This window comes from Cupressus sempervirens, chromosome 6 (assembly GCF_028749045.1).
Source record: "Cupressus sempervirens isolate cs-2001-9-10 chromosome 6, ASM2874904v1, whole genome shotgun sequence".
In the NCBI taxonomy this organism is placed as follows: Eukaryota; Viridiplantae; Streptophyta; class Pinopsida; order Cupressales; family Cupressaceae; genus Cupressus; species Cupressus sempervirens.
In genome coordinates, this window is record NC_143123.1 from 322,144,190 (window position 1) to 322,160,488 (window position 16,299).

The 16,299-nt window shown below is 35.8% G+C and overlaps 1 protein-coding gene across 1 annotated transcript in view; it reads right to left on the minus strand.

Annotated features, from left to right (window-relative positions):
• Nucleotides 1–12,329, minus strand: part of LOC149552478 (uncharacterized) — a 48,698-nt gene extending 36,369 nt beyond the window's left edge. The window contains exons 1-2 of the mRNA XM_089788060.1: nt 11,531–12,329; nt 1,511–1,599 (exon numbers count right to left, since the gene is read on the minus strand). Of these exons, the coding sequence (XP_089644186.1) occupies nt 1,511–1,599; nt 11,531–12,260 (819 nt within the window). The 5' untranslated portion in view covers nt 12,261–12,329. The remainder of the gene's footprint in view (nt 1–1,510; nt 1,600–11,530) is intronic.
• Between the last annotated feature and the right edge of the window lie 3,970 nt (nt 12,330–16,299).

Consider the following 16,299-nt stretch of genomic DNA (forward strand, 5'->3'; position numbering starts at 1 on the left):
AGATGAATATATTCCTGATCAATACAGGGGTTTCTTTATATTCTAGCTTGTTTAGATTTCACCAATAGTTAATACAACAATGGTTAAATATTTCAAATATCCTAATTAAAATAGGTGAGGGGGGAATGGATAAGAAGGGGCACTAAGTACTGCTATTGAATTCTCGGGCTCTGAAGGTAGGAATCCTTGGAGACATTGAATGGTTAGAAGAATGATAGGACCAGTGTAGAATGAAATTCTGCAGATATTATATAACTTGACTTGCCATTAAGCACAATCGTAAGATTTGCCATATGTTACAAAGATGCTGATGGATTCTTTGGATCAGTCACGGCCATCAGTAGATACTATTTTCATTAAAATGTTAGATGATTGGTCTGTAATCTTTTTGTTCTTATTTTATACCATCAACATACCAACTAATAAGAAAATTATGTCTACAGGACCATTCAAATGATCCTTGAAGAACACTAATGCGTTGTTTCTTATCAAGGCATATATGCCTTCATATGGCTCAGTAATAGCAGTTATATATCTTAAGCTATAGTCCTTCTTACCCAGGTCTCTGGTATAGTATAATTTAGCTTAGATATTTATATCAGTATAGTTATTACTTATTAATTGAATCTCTCCAACATATTTTAGGGAACTTGATGCTAATTGAGTCTCAATTTTTCATTTGAGAGTGACTATTCACTGTGGTAGTTCCTTTCAACTCTCAGTTTTCATTTAGGAGAGTATTCAATGTGGTAGCTCCTTCCAAGTCTCAGTTTTTCATTTGGGGGCAAGTATTCACTACTGTAGCTCTTTCTGATCTCACTTTTTCATTTGTGGGAATAATTTTCGTTGTTTTGGCTACTTCCAGCAATGGATAATGCAATTGCAAATCTCCTTCCTATTTTAAAATTTAAAAAGCCACTTATACATCCAATTATCACAATATTCTCATAATCCAGTTGTGTTATGCAGCCTAGCTGTAAAACAAGATAGAGATGATAGAAATATACATAAGTGCAGAAATTTTTCAATCCAAAAATTCAATACATAGTCCAACTGTATTCACACAATACGTACAAATTCATAGAGATAGTTCCTGCAAGTTTTCTATACAATGCACCTTCCATTGTATAGCAATGTAAGTAAAGCAAGTACAGCATAAATCATAATGCCTATTGATTAGTTGCTATTCTCCATTGCATAAGACTCATGCTAGACCGTGTCATACGATATATCATTTCAAACATGTTTTGTTATAAGGAAAGTAGTGAGCAACAATGTTCAGGAATTTCATCTTGTGTGTATTCTGAGTCATATGTAGAGTGTTTCAGTTGTGGATTACAACAAAGTTTATAATCAACTAACTTTTACATCTTTCACTTGAAAAAAATTTAAGATGTTGTAGAGGCACTTTTAAGTTATTTATAATACCAGTAACTTCCAAACACTGTATGACCATATAGTTCATTTATATCAGTTGAAAGCAGTGTAAAATAGAGATAGTAACTAATACCCGCTGAACCAATTCATCCTTTGCAGGTGCAGTCATGTAAGATGGTGTAGGCTTCCCACCCAATTGACCCAACAAAGCTAGCCTCTGCACTACAATGATGAAGGAATAAGATTAGAATTTATAATTTCAAATTTCAACAATATACTCTGAAATTTGCAGAAAGCATTAACCTGAGAATAAAAGGGATTAAGGTCTACTGTTTATTCATTCTGAGAGCAACAAAAGTATGCAGATGGTAGAGACCAGATTATGATGTTTATTAAACCTAAACAAAGGAGATTCAGGTTTTGCAATTATGTTTCTTCTACATGATGTGAAAAAACAATAACCAACAACTAGAAACAAAGTTTATGATTTGATTAACATGTAATATACAGGTGAAGGATCGTGATTAGAGCTTGCAGATGGAGGTCTAGATGCATCTAGATTTTGGAGAACACAGCCAGTAGTAGGATAGGGTAACTTTGACTTCAAATTTGTAATGTCCCCATTTTAGCAGTTGACCAAGTGTGTGCGCGTTAGCCTTGTTCTACATGGTCCCGAGGGCTAACGAAGGGTTTAATGGGATCTTGGAGTGTTTTGGCCTAGTCATTTCCAGTTTGGGCCAAAACGAAGTTGATTTACTTAGTTTCAGGCATACTTACTATTTTTAGTAAGTCGGCAGGACACAGTGCAGGTCAATTTTGGTGATTGGACTCGATACTCCTCGGTGAGAGCTTTCCGATGAGCTATCACTCGCATTATTCGGAGTCCGATTGCTAATACATTTTAATGCCTGAAGTTTTATTAAAGTAACGTCTAATTTAATTGTAAAATATTAAAGTGTTACTTTAATATATATTTTATGGTGATGTGTACCCAAGGGAGACATAAGGGGTATTTTAATATATGTTTTATATTACACATCTTTTATCCCACATTGCCCATATGAGTTGAGGGGACCCGTGGGAATAGAATAAAAGGAAGCATTTGTGGCTTCATTAGACAGGTTGAATATATGAAGAAATTGGTGTGTGAGTTGCAGTTTTGTTCTTGGCATTTGAGGACGTCTATCCTCTCTTGTAACATTCTAGACATCATTCCCTTGGGGTTTGGCCTTTGGAATTCTTTCTTATTGGCTTCATTATCAGGCAGTTTAGTTGCATTTTCGGCTATAGGCAGATTTGATATTTTGCTCATATCTTCTTCACTACTTGTCCGACGCTTATGCCGCTTGGAGGGAATGGTATTATGAAGGTAGTGGACTGATTGGAGGACAAAGTATTGTAGCAGCAAGTTCGTAAGCATGGGCTGGAGTATTATGAGAATATTGCTGAAGTAATTAGTGAGTTGATAAATCTGCCATGTATTTGGTTTTATAAATTCTGAAAATAACATTTTATTAGCAGCAGTTCATTTCCACTTTGCATATTGTTGTAGTTTCTTTCTTGTTTATGTTGTATGATACCAATTCCATGCACGAAACACAACAAACAAATAAACGTTTGATTTCCAGAGTTATAAGGGGTTTTAAGTAGTTGAATGCAAACTGTTTGACATAATTCCTTTCAGCAATTTGGTTTAGTTTTTGGGACATTCAGGGGTGCCCATTACAGTGGTATCAGAGCTATAAGTCCTGCCATCCTGTGGAGGTCTTATAGGGAATTTGGAACAGCCGGATAGAGGGAAAAAGTAAGTAAAAAAAAAAACACAGGCTAAGCATTTATGTTTGAGCATGCGACAGGGGTCTTATAATTTCCGCGATACCAGAGCAAGACAAAATAGGATTTCAGACTTGCAAAGCAAACAGTCTAGTAAATCCGTGCAGGGGGACATTGAATTCAACCATACAGACACAGAGGAGATATTCTGTGATCAGGACAATAATATGGGTGATCGAGATGACAGGAATACAGGATTAGGCGGAGGCAGAAATGCTGGTCCAGATCAAGGGGAGGTACTGTTCCGACAGTTACTGGATACATTAGAGCAGGGGCAGCGTATGCAGCAGGAGCAGAATAGGCGAATGGACATGATGTTGCAGCTCATGGCTAGAGAGATGGGTGTCAATATTAATCCAGGTGATGCCAACAACAGAAACAATAACAACGAGGGAAACAATAACAACGGGGGAAACAATAACCATGAAGGCCAAGGCAACAACAATGGTCCTGAGAATAACATTAATGGTAATAATGGACACGGCAACAATGGGAATGAGGCTGATAACTTTAGACACGTTGCACGCCCAGCACGGACTGTGAGCTCGAGACCTCTTCTACCCACTTTTCCACCCAGAGATCCGGTTCATCCAGTAAACGAACCGCAGATTACCGAGTTACAGGATCAGTTCAGGAGGGACTGGGAGGCTAGTTGACCAGAGTTTCAGGCGGATATTTCTCTTAGAGATTATATGGACTTGAGGATGAGACACATGCCTAAAGCAGGAGGGAGGAATCAAAACTTTGAGCTGAGGAAGAAAGTTGGAAAACTTTCTTTACCTTATTATGATGCTTCAGGGAAGATGACTGCACGAGCTTGGGTGCAGAAGGTAGATACATACTTGCAGCTTAATCCTATGCCTGAGGAGGAGGCTATTAAGTATGCGGCTATGCACTTGGATGGCGTTGCACATGAATGGTGGCATCATGGCATGGTGACTTTGGGGCATAATCAGATTACATCTTATGAGGAATTCACCGAAACATTGATTGGGAGATTTGACACTAAGGATCCCGAGTTACATTTCAAGGAGCTAGCACAGTTAAAACAGTCAGGTTCTGTGGATGCTTACATTGCCGAGTTTCAGCGCTTGTCTGTACTTGTTACTGATATCTCTCCTAGGAGATTGGTGGTGTTATTTTGTGATGGTCTTGCTGATCCATTACGAGGTTGGGTGAAGGGACATGATCCACTCACGTTAGCTGAAGCAACTAAAAAGGCACGAGATTTAGCCCCTTCGGTATACAAAGGAAAAAACCATTCAACAGATTCTTCCTACCGCAAGGACAAAGACAAAAAATCATTTCAGAAAGAGTATAGCAAACCCAAAGAAGGATCAAAAGGACTAGACAATGAAACCTTGAATGAACTTCGAAAGAAGAAGCTGTGCTTCCATTGTAGAGAGCCTTGGGACTTATCTCATAAATGTTCTCTCAAGGCTAAGGCAAATCAAATGGAGTATTTTTCAGCAGAAGAGTCAGAGTCAGAAGGGGAGGATCAGCACTCCGATTCAGATGAGGGTAACACTATAGAGGAGAGCAACATTCCTAAGGATGATAGATCGTTGGCACGCTTGACAGGGGCCCAAAAGGCAATCACATTTAAGGTCAGGGGTACTATCCAGGGGCAGAAAGTGATATCTCTTATTGACACTGGGGCTACACATAACTTCATAGATGCACAGTTGGTAGCCAGGAGAGGGTTACAGACAGAGGAGCATGATGGGTTTAGAGTCATGGTGGCTAACGGTGATAAGTTATTATGCACTCGGAAGATATCTAATCTTCGCATCAGGTTTGGAGATGGCTACGAGTTGGAAGATGAGTTCTATATTGTGGACATGGGAGATTATGATGTCATCCTCGGCATGACATGGATGGCTTCACTAGTTGAGTTCACACTCAATCTAGCGAAATTGGAGATGAGATTCCAGCATGAGGGGAGAACTGTGGTACTTAGAGGGCTTTCAGATGGAGGTTGCAGAATAGTGTCCTTGAGGAGAATGCAGAGACTTTTTCGTCATGATGACATAGAGTGGGCGGCAGAGTGCCACATTATGCCAACTTCACCAGAGCCACAAGAAAAGAGTCATCCACTAGATGTCCAGAAGATACTTGATAGACACGCTAAAGTATTTAGCGATATTCCTCATGGGGTTCCTCCTGACAGAGGGATGGAACATGTTATTGAGCTCGAGGAGGGAGCCAAACCAGTTATGATTACTCCCTATCGTCATCCTAAGAAACACAAGGATGAGATAGAGAAGGCAATTAAGGATTTGTTGGAGATGGGGCATATCAGGCCCAGTAAGAGCCCTTTTGCTTCAGCAGTAGTATTGGTAAAGAAGAAGGATGGGACAATGCGCATGTGCATCGATTACAGGGCACTGAATAAGAAAACAATTAAAAACAGGTATCCCATTCCTAGGATTGATGAGCTGATTGATGAGTTGCATGGGGCATGCTTCTTCACCAAAATTGATTTGCGATCCGGATACCATCAGATCAGGATGAGAGCAAAGGACATTGAGAAAACAGCCTTCCGATGTCACTATGGCCACTTTGAGTTCATGGTTATGCCATTTGGTCTAACCAATGCACCTGCTACATTTCAAAGTTGTATGAACCAGGTATTCAGGAAGCAGCTGAGGAGATTTGTCTTGATCTTCTTTGATGACATCTTGGTCTTCAGTAAGACCTGGGAGGAGCACTTACATCATCTGGAGGAGGTGTTATCTATTCTGGAGAGAGAGTCATTGTATGCCAAGGAATCTAAATGTGAGTTTGGCATGACTGAGCTCCTTTACCTGGGGCATATCATTAGTGCAGATGGCGTTCGGGTTGATCCCGAAAAGATTAGAGCTATTGTAGAGTGGCCTACTCCCACAAACCTTACACAGCTTAAGGGATTCTTTGGTTTATGTGGTTTTTATAGAAGGTTTGTTAAGGGATTCTCACAGATTGCTACACCCTTGACAGATCTTACCAGGAAAGGAGCCTTCGTGTGGACAGGGGCAGCACAGAGGTGTTTTGAGCATTTCAAGCAGGTAATGTCTTCATGTCCAGTTCTAGCTCTACCGGATTTCACAAAGCCTTTTGAGCTTCATTGTGATGCATCAGGTGATGGGATTGGAGCAGTATTGATGCAGGAGAAGCATCCCATTGCATTCGAGAGTAGGAAGCTCCGAGGAGTTGAGAAAAGTTATTCTGTCTATGACCGGGAGATGTTGGCCATAATGCATGCATTGGCCAAATTTCGATCATATTTGGTAGGTGGACGTTTTGTGATCAAGACTGATCACAACAGTATTAAATACTTCATGAGCCAGCGTGATCTTAATGACCGGCAACAAAAATGGGTGACTAAATTGCAGGCTTATGACTTTGACATAGAGTTTGTCAAAGGTAAGAAAAATGTGGTGGCTGATGCCTTATCTCGAAGACCTCACTTATGTGCTCTGGCAGAGATTTCAGGAGATTGGAGAGATCGGATTATAGCAGAGTATGTCGGAGATGCTTGGGCTTCTGGATTGATTTCAGGTACCATACAGGATGATCGCTATGAGGTGATAGATGGATTGATCAGAGTTCAGGACAGGGTTTATTTGATTCCGTCATCACATTTGAGAGAGGCGATATTGAAGGCATTTCATGATGCACCCACAGCAGGACATCCGGGGGTCTTCAAGACCTACAGGCAGATACAAGAGCGGTTTTCATGGAAAGGGCTCAAGGATGATGTTCAGAGGTATGTCAGGGAGTGTATGGTTTGTCAACAAAATAAGGGAGAACACACATTTCCTGCAGGTTTATTACAGCCCTTGCCCATTCCTGATAGGAAATGGGAAAGTATTTCGATGGACTTCATCACTGGTTTACCACGAGTGCAGGGAAGGGATTGCATCTATGTGGTGGTGGACCGCTTGACGAAGTTTGCTCACTTCTTTGCTATTCCGTCCACTTACACAGCAGCACAGGTGGCAGATCTTTTCTTTAAAGAGATATTCAGGTTACATGGGCTGCCCAGATTCATTGTCAGCGACCGGGATAGTAAGTTTATGAGTGTTTTTTGGCAAGAGTTGTTTAGGTTGTGTGGTACAGATCTTACACCTAGCACTAGTTATCATCCGCAAACAGATGGGCAAACAGAGATTGTGAATTAATGGGCGGAAGGATATTTGAGGAACTATGTAACTACACAACAAAAGGCTTGGATCAGATGGTTGCATATGGGAGAGTATTGTTATAACACCACTTATCATATGTCCATCAAGATGACTCCTTTCATGGCACTCTATGGTTATGAAGCACCTAGCTTCATGGATTTAGTTTTGGGGGACAGTAGAGTGCCCAAAGCCAAAAACTTATTGCAGGATAGTCAGGACATCCTGAAAGTGCTCAAAGAGAATATACAACAGGCCCAGAATCAACAGAAATTGTATGCTGATCAGCACCGAATAGAGCGTAGCTTCGAGGTAGGGGATATGGTTTACTTGAGGCTACAACCATATAGACAGTCATCGCTCAAGAAGAGCGGAGCTGAAAAGTTGAAACCTAGATTTTATGGTCCCTACAGGGTGATTCGCAAAGTGGGCAAAGTCGCCTATGAGCTTGAGCTTCCAGAGGGCAATCGAGTGCACAATGTGTTTCATGTGTCTAGGCTTAAGAAAGCCATTGGTCAGAGTGTAGTGCCTTCTGCAGATTTACCCCCTTTGGATGAGGAGGGGAAGCTTGTGTTAGTACCTGAGGCTATTGTGGATACCAGAGAGAGGAAGCTTAGAAACAGGATAGTGAAGGAGTATTTGGTCAAATGGAAAGACCTGCCGGAGGAAGATTCTACATGGGAGAGTGAGCAGGTTATTCAGCAGGCTGGACTGAGGTTGCTTGAAGACAAGCAATTTCAAGGGGGGCAGACTGTAATGTCCCCATTTTAGCAGTTGACCAAGTGTGTGCGCGTTAGCCTTGTTCTACATGGTCCCGAGGGCTAACGAAGGGTTTAATGGGATCTTGGAGTGTTTTGGCCTAGTAATTTCCAGTTTGGGCCAAAACGAAGTTGATTTACTTAGTTTCAGGCATACTTACTATTTTTAGTAAGTCGGCAGGACACAGTGCAGGTCAATTTTGGTGATTGGACTCGATACTCCTCGGTGAGAGCTTTCCGATGAGCTATCACTCGCATTATTCGGAGTCCGATTGCTAATACATTTTAATGCCTGAAGTTTTATTAAAGTAACGTCTAATTTAATTGTAAAATATTAAAGTGTTACTTTAATATATATTTTATGGTGATGTGTACCCAAGGGAGACATAAGGGGTATTTTAATATATGTTTTATATTACACATCTTTTATCCCACATTGCCCATATGAGTTGAGGGGACCCGTGGGAATAGAATAAAAGGAAGCATTTGTGGCTTCATTAGACAGGTTGAATATGAGAAGAAATTGGTGTGTGAGTTGCAGTTTTGTTCTTGGCATTTGAGGACGTCTATCCTCTCTTGTAACATTATAGACGTCATTCCCTTGGGGTTTGGCCTTTGGAATTCTTTCTTATTGGCTTCATTATCAGGCAGTTTAGTTGCATTTCCGGCTACAGGCAGATTTGATATTTTGCTCATATCTTCTTCACTACTTGTCCGACGCTTATGCCGCTTGGAGGGAATGGTATTATGAAGGTAGTGGACTGATTGGAGGACAAAGTATTGTAGCAGCAAGTTCGTAAGCATGGGCTGGAGTATTATGAGAATATTGCTGAAGTAATTAGTGAGTTGATAAATCTGCCATGTATTTGGTTTTATAAATTCTGAAAATAACATTTTATTAGCAGCAGTTCATTTCCACTTTGCATATTGTTGTAGTTTCTTTCTTGTTTATGTTGTATGATACCAATTCCATGCACGAAACACAACAAACAAATAAACGTTTGATTTCCAGAGTTATAAGGGGTTTTAAGTAGTTGAATGCAAACTGTTTGACATAATTCCTTTCAGCAATTTGGTTTAGTTTTTGGGACATTCAGGGGTGCCCATTACAAAATTGTCAAATGATAATCAGACAAAACAACCTAATAGTCAAATCCATTCCAATAGTTGTGGCTGCAACAATGAATTGAAAAACCATTTATCTTCTCACCGTAGTGACCTCAAAGTTGTTACCACTCACTTCAAGTTATTTGTGTGACTCTTATTACTTGAAAAGTCAAATAAAGTCTTTAAAACAAGTCATGTCATGAAGAGCAAAAAAATCATGTGATGCCAGTAGGCCCAGTATGCGATGAGCCTAATCTAAAACTGTTATCATATTCCTTCAATCCATGCCTAACTAACATTGCTTAAAATATAAATTGTATAATATTATAATATGATTTCTCTAATTGTATCGATTTCTTTATTTTGGCAATAAGACCTGGGATAATATCATCAGTCACTAATAATATGATTTGCTAATATAGCATAACAATTGATAAAAATTGTCATTGGCTTGACAGATTAATTAGGACAACATTCTATTTAAAGGGGTATGTCTTTATGAATCCATATGTCTCCCTCAAGCTGCCACAGCAATCAAAGCAGCTCTTAGACAATATTAAATAGGGCCAGGCGCACCATGCAAAGACATTGATAATAATCAACAATATCAAACATTCTTCAAGATAAAAGGCTGCACATTATCAAGATATCCGATGAAAGGATTAAATAAAAATGAACCAAATTCAACAAAGAACAGGACCAGGAACCTATAAAGCAGATCAGACTTCACAACCTGTGGCACAGATTTGTTATTTTGTTTACATCACCACTAATATATAGTTGCACAAACATATCACATGAATCACAAGGGGATAGAAATAGAATATATATAACATGAGGTCTTATCAACATATGACCATAATTAATGAACCTGATCTATACCTAATTGCCAAGTAACCTTGCATAATATCAGAAATATCAAATATTTTTAATTCCAAATGTAATAATTAGCACAGAAGGGAAGAGCAGATTCATAAAATCAGAAATATCAAATATGTTAAATTCCATATGAAGTAATTTAAATGTAACGTATTTTTAATTCTTTTATCTTTATAGTAAAAGATGGTAATCTCCACGATTTGTGGACATTACAATAAAATTTGACTAACCCTAACCATGATATGAGTGTGCATTTGGTATATATATTCTGTGGTTGTGTGCAGGAATTATATACAGGTACTCAATCATTTAATTGTAAAGTTTCAAAACCGAAATTCTAATTTGTGTTAAATTTATGTTTTGTAGATCAGACTAGTACAGTTTTAAAAAGGGGGCATCATACAGTACCACATAGTTGCACAAAAAAGTTAATGCACACCAATTCCACTAACTTATTTTCTTCGTATCTTATGACACCTCGGCCAAAACATAATGACCTCAAACCTTAGGTTTATGTAGTGAACTTTTCAAATAAGGTACTGTAAGAAAAATAGGAGTCATCTGAAACCCCTTAGTGCATTTAAGAGTGCAGAGTTAGGGTGCACAGCTATTGTGTTCTGTCCTATACAAGTTGATGTATTTTATTTGACAGTTGGATACATGGCTTGAGTACTGAACTTGACAAATAATGGGCTATAAAAAACAAGTCATTTGAATCACCAAAGTCCATAGAAGAGTGTAACATTAGGGTGTACAACCACCAGGTCCTTTCCTCAAAAAATTGATATATTTATTTGACATTTCAGATATATAGCTTAAACACTGAAAGTACTCTACGAAAACTAAGAGTGATTTGAATACCCAGAGTGCATTTAAGAGTGCAATGTTAGGGTGCACACCTACTGGGTCCCTTTTTCTATAAGCTGTGATGTATTGCACTTGGAATTTCAAATATAATTCTTAAGTGCTGAACTTGTCAAGTAAGGTGCTATGAGAATCACCACCATGTATTTAAAAGTGCAAGGTTAGAGTGCAGTTAAACGACTACAGGGTTCTTTATAAGTTAATGTATTGATTTGAAATTTCGGATATATGGCGTAAGTACTGAACTTGTCACGTAAGGTGCTATAAGGAAAAAAAGAAGTCGTTTGAATCACCAAAAGTGCATTTTATGGTACAATATTAGAGTATAGAAGTACTGGATCCTTTCTTCTAGAAGTTGATGCATTTCATCTGGCATTTCGGATTTATAGCTGTTTTGGGGACTGAACTGGCACCAAGTCTCCCCTTAGCACCAGAAGGGGGTGTGCATTCAGAAGATAGAATTAGACAAATAAGATTTGCATTTGCCTGAGCTTGGTTAAACTGGAAACTAAATAAGCGTCAAGAAATCAAAGTTGAGTAGCGACTTACATGAAGACTTTTTATTAGATAACTCAGAAGACTTGCGCAGCTGAGCGAGACTCTCCCTCAAATCTCTGAAGGAAATTCCACCTATGTTGGACTCGGATTCCTTTTCTTCAATCTCGCGTAATTTTTGCAGCCGATTATTAAGCTCGGCAATAGAAAAGCCCTTCTTGCTAGGGGGACGGAGTTTCCTCAATCTAGCCCCTAATTCATCATAGCTGTACATCTTCATGAAGTCAGTTTTGGAAGTGGAAGGCGTATCCCTGGCCGAAGGAGGAGGGGAACTGGAGGGCTGTAAATTCAGACTCTCTCCAAATGCCTTGAGAGAAAATGATCCCGTCGACTCACTCGGTTTGGGTTTTTCGGGCCCGCTAGTACGGAGCTGCCGAAGGCTGTCGCGGATCGATTCGAAGGATAACCTTTCTTTACTGGTGCCCCCGGGGGGCGTAACAGACTTGGAACGAAACTCGGAGAGGTTCTTCCGTATTTCATCCAGTGATGGAGAGGAAGAGGAAGGGGGAGGAGTACGAGTGTGAGAGGGTCTTCGCAGACTGGCCCTCACCTCATCAAACAGTGAGGAAGGCGAAGGCACTTCTGCTCCCCCTTTTTCCTCCGCCTCTCCGAAAGGAGGAGGAGGCTTCTTTCCATTGGAAGAAGCTGACAAATTCCTTCGCAGAGATAAAGGGTATCGAAGCGAGCACGACCGGACCGTACTTCGCCATCTTTCCGCCGCCATAGGACGAGATCCGTCTTACGCTCTCGACATTCCTATAAACCAGAAGGCTTATCGGATTCTTGTAAAACTGAAACTTTTGAGCTTTCAGGGATGTTCAGGTGTAATAGTTTACACGTGATATTTTGGTGTTTAAATTTGGCTGTGGTTTATAAACATTTTAGTTATTTTAGATTTATGTTTGTATTTTAGCATTTTTATTTGTTCATTTATGTTTGTTATTTTAGATTTATGTTTGATGGTGGAATTGATTCAAATTATTTTTATCAAAAATGGAGTAATGAACATAATCAATTAGGTTCTCAATGGTGGCAGTGATTCAAAAAAAAAATAAGGGGCGCATAATTAGTCTAACATTAAATATAACATTATAGTGTTAAACTAAATTAAATTACGAGTATAATTAGTATATTATTAAATTATATAACTGCAATATGTATATTAATAAAAATAGTAAAAGAATATATAAATAAACATTATAGTATCATGCTAAATTAAAATTAGATGACATCCTAAAGAACATTTATCATACCAAAGGTATTTATCAACTAATTATACATGAGATATAGATAAAATTGTATAATTTTTTTTTAAAAGAGTTAAATTGATTAATTTCAATTATTAAATTATTTAATATATCTTGTTTAAGTGATAAATTCATCCAATTGCACAAGCTGGACAATATTCTTGAAGTTAAATATAATGCATTAAAAAAATAAACATAAATTAATTTAAAAATAACATTTATGCTTTAAAAAAACCAAACACACTTATAATAAATAAAGTTGATAATATACCAAGCTAAATAATTTGAACTTTATTAAAATTGATACAAAATTAATATTATGTATTTTAAAGTATAAATTAAAAATATCAATATAGTAAAAATTATATATGTTAAATAAATGTATAATCTAATAAAATTATATATATAAATAAATAATAAAAGAAAATGTATTAAAAGCATTGGTTTAGATATGTAAAAATAAAAATAATTAAATTCTAGTTTAAACTTATATACAAATAAAAATAAAAAATAAAATAAATATCAAATTAAACTATATAAAAAATAATTTTTGAAAATTGACAATTTAAAAGAGTTAAAATGTCTATATTTGAATAACATTTTACAAATTATAAAGATAAACATTAATTAAAACTAATTGTCTTTTTTTTTTTTAAATTATCCACTTATCCCAAATGTGGAAAAGATAAAATTGAAATTAATGCATTCATTAATAGAGGTGTTAGAAAAATGATTATTTAAAAAAAAAGTTTATCGACTTAGTCACAAGAAAAGATAAGGTTGCAATTAATGCTTGCATTAATGGAAGTGTTGGAAAAAATAGTTGTTTTCTTTTATGAAGAAAATTGAATTTTTTCATTACCTTTCATCATGAACCAATAAAGTTTTAAAAAAATTGTATTTTTCAATTTCAAAAAAATATGCAAATTAATAAACTTTTTGCAAACATTGGTATATCAATGAAATTTTGAGATTATAGAATTAATATGGAACTTGGTGATTCCATTAGTTTCCTAACAAAGGCAGGAACTAAAAAGAGTTATGATATTGAGAGTTTTTATAAATGATTTGACTGATTGAGTTTTTACAATCAAGTTTTAAAAAATCTAAGAAATAAGAATCAGTTTGAAAATTAATGTTAGTCACTTTTCCAAATGATTGAACGAATGAAAATATTTGTAATCAGTTGCCAATTGTCATTTATTTAAGTGATGATAAAGAAGCTAAAAAATACAATTTTTGTACAATAACATTTTAGTTTAATAGAAATGAAAGCTTGACATACTAATTATAGGTAACTTATTGTTTTTTCTTCATTATTATTTGTAAGAAAGAGATAAATGCTTATGATGTTTAAGCTTAAAATTTTACAATTGTTACAAATAATTACACCACAAGTAAATAAATTCACTCATTTTTCTAGTAATGTTCTCATTCAAGACATATTAAATGACAACTTTCAAAAGAATTTTAGATGCTCAAAAACTACTAGCTATCGAAAATTCAAAAATTCAACATACATTACAAAACTACATGTGTATAGTGTATGTATGTAATCAAAACCTTAATTCAAATATTTCATCAATAACATTAATAATTGTATGCAATGCCCAAACATTATCCAATTTAACTTCAAAATTTATATTTTAAAATTTTATAAATCAATTTCATATATCCTATAATATCAAAAGAAAAGATGTGTCTTTTTATTTAATTTGTATATTATATTATTAATATTAGGTTATTATTTATTAATATTATATTATAAATATTAATTTATTATCTATAATTCAACTTATATGCTTAAATGTTTTATATATTAAGTAGCATATAATAACTCATAATTTATATGATTAATATATTTATTTGTTTTATATATCGATTACTATTTATTATTGTATAGTAAAATAGAATAAAAGTTGATATATATTTCTATATATAGTATTATTATTTCAATATTTATATGTTTCTAGTAATATTCAAGAATATTATGATATATAAAATGTATTCTGATTTATATTTAATCTTAATATTATTATATAATTAATTTGTATATATATTATTAGGCAAAATTCTACAATGCAACAGTAACTTGCAAGCCTCTCATATGGGAGGTCTTGGGTTCAAATCTACTTTTGCTTCACATATAATAATAATTAATTCCAACAAATAATAATAATTAATCTAGGCTTTGACCTTTGTTTTTTCTTTTTTTTTTTAAATGTATATATATTATTTGACCTTTTAATATTATAAACTTTATAACTAATAGCTATTTATTATTAAATCCTATCTTAGGGTGGGGAAATCACAATCCTCCCCTCTTGAATTTGCTTGTCCTCAAGCAAAGGTTATTCATACATAACCTTTCTCATAGATCCAACATAGAAAATGGAAAATATATATTTAGATGTAATAAGACCTAAAGGATTTATGAATTATGCATCTCAACACGTGAAAACACAAAGTAGACACGTGAAAACACAGAGAAAACACATGAATGCATGAAAACACAATGTAGACACATAACACATCCATTCTTAATTAATGTCAAGAAGATGATTTACTAAATTACATCTTTGGTAGAATCTTGCAACCACAAGTGATCATTAGTACACGTGTATATATAAGTTTCAAAGAAAATGTGAGTCGTGATAAATTACTCCAAGCCAATTCTCTAATAGAATTTATTTGTTCATTTTTTTAACACTCATATAAACCTCAAAAGATGGAAGGAGTTGATGTTATCCAAGTTGCCCAGATGCCAAACATGCAATGGATCCCCTTAAATTTTACAAGTCCAAGCCTGTGTCTCAAAGGATCACAAGTTGTTGACCCCTACCCTATCTTGGGACAAAGATCCAATTGCTTGGAATTAGACAAGCCCCTCCTTGCTAACATCACTACCTTCTCTTATTGGTGATATAGGAAGTAATATTAATTTTGATATATCTAGTCATATTATTATTTCAAATTAGTGAAGGGTAGAGTAGATGCATTATCATCTGAATTTGGGATCGAAAGGTATAGATATGTTATCCAAGTTGCTTAGATGTCAAATGTGCAATGGATTTCCTTAAAGTTTACAAGTCCAAGCCCATGTCCCAAAGGATCATGGGTTGTTGACCCCAACCCTATCTTGGGACAAAGATCCAATTGCTTGGACTTAAACAAACCCCTTCTTAGTAACATCATACTCCTCCTCCCATAAATCAATAATAATGTTGGAAAACTTCATTCTATTTTCAATAATAATTCCTCATAATAATATAAGATCATTCAAATATAAATTGAATAAATATCTAATTTAAAACTATACTAATATATATCTCCCATATATGTGTGTGTTTAAACATATTATTTTCTTTTCAATACTAAAATGTAATAATCAATTTCCCTAATCCATGATTACTTCAAAACATATTCATAATAAAATAAACAAATAATTCTTACCTCATCATTACTTTGTCTTACCTACACTCGTAGTTCATGGAAAGGTTGTAACACTTGTATTCT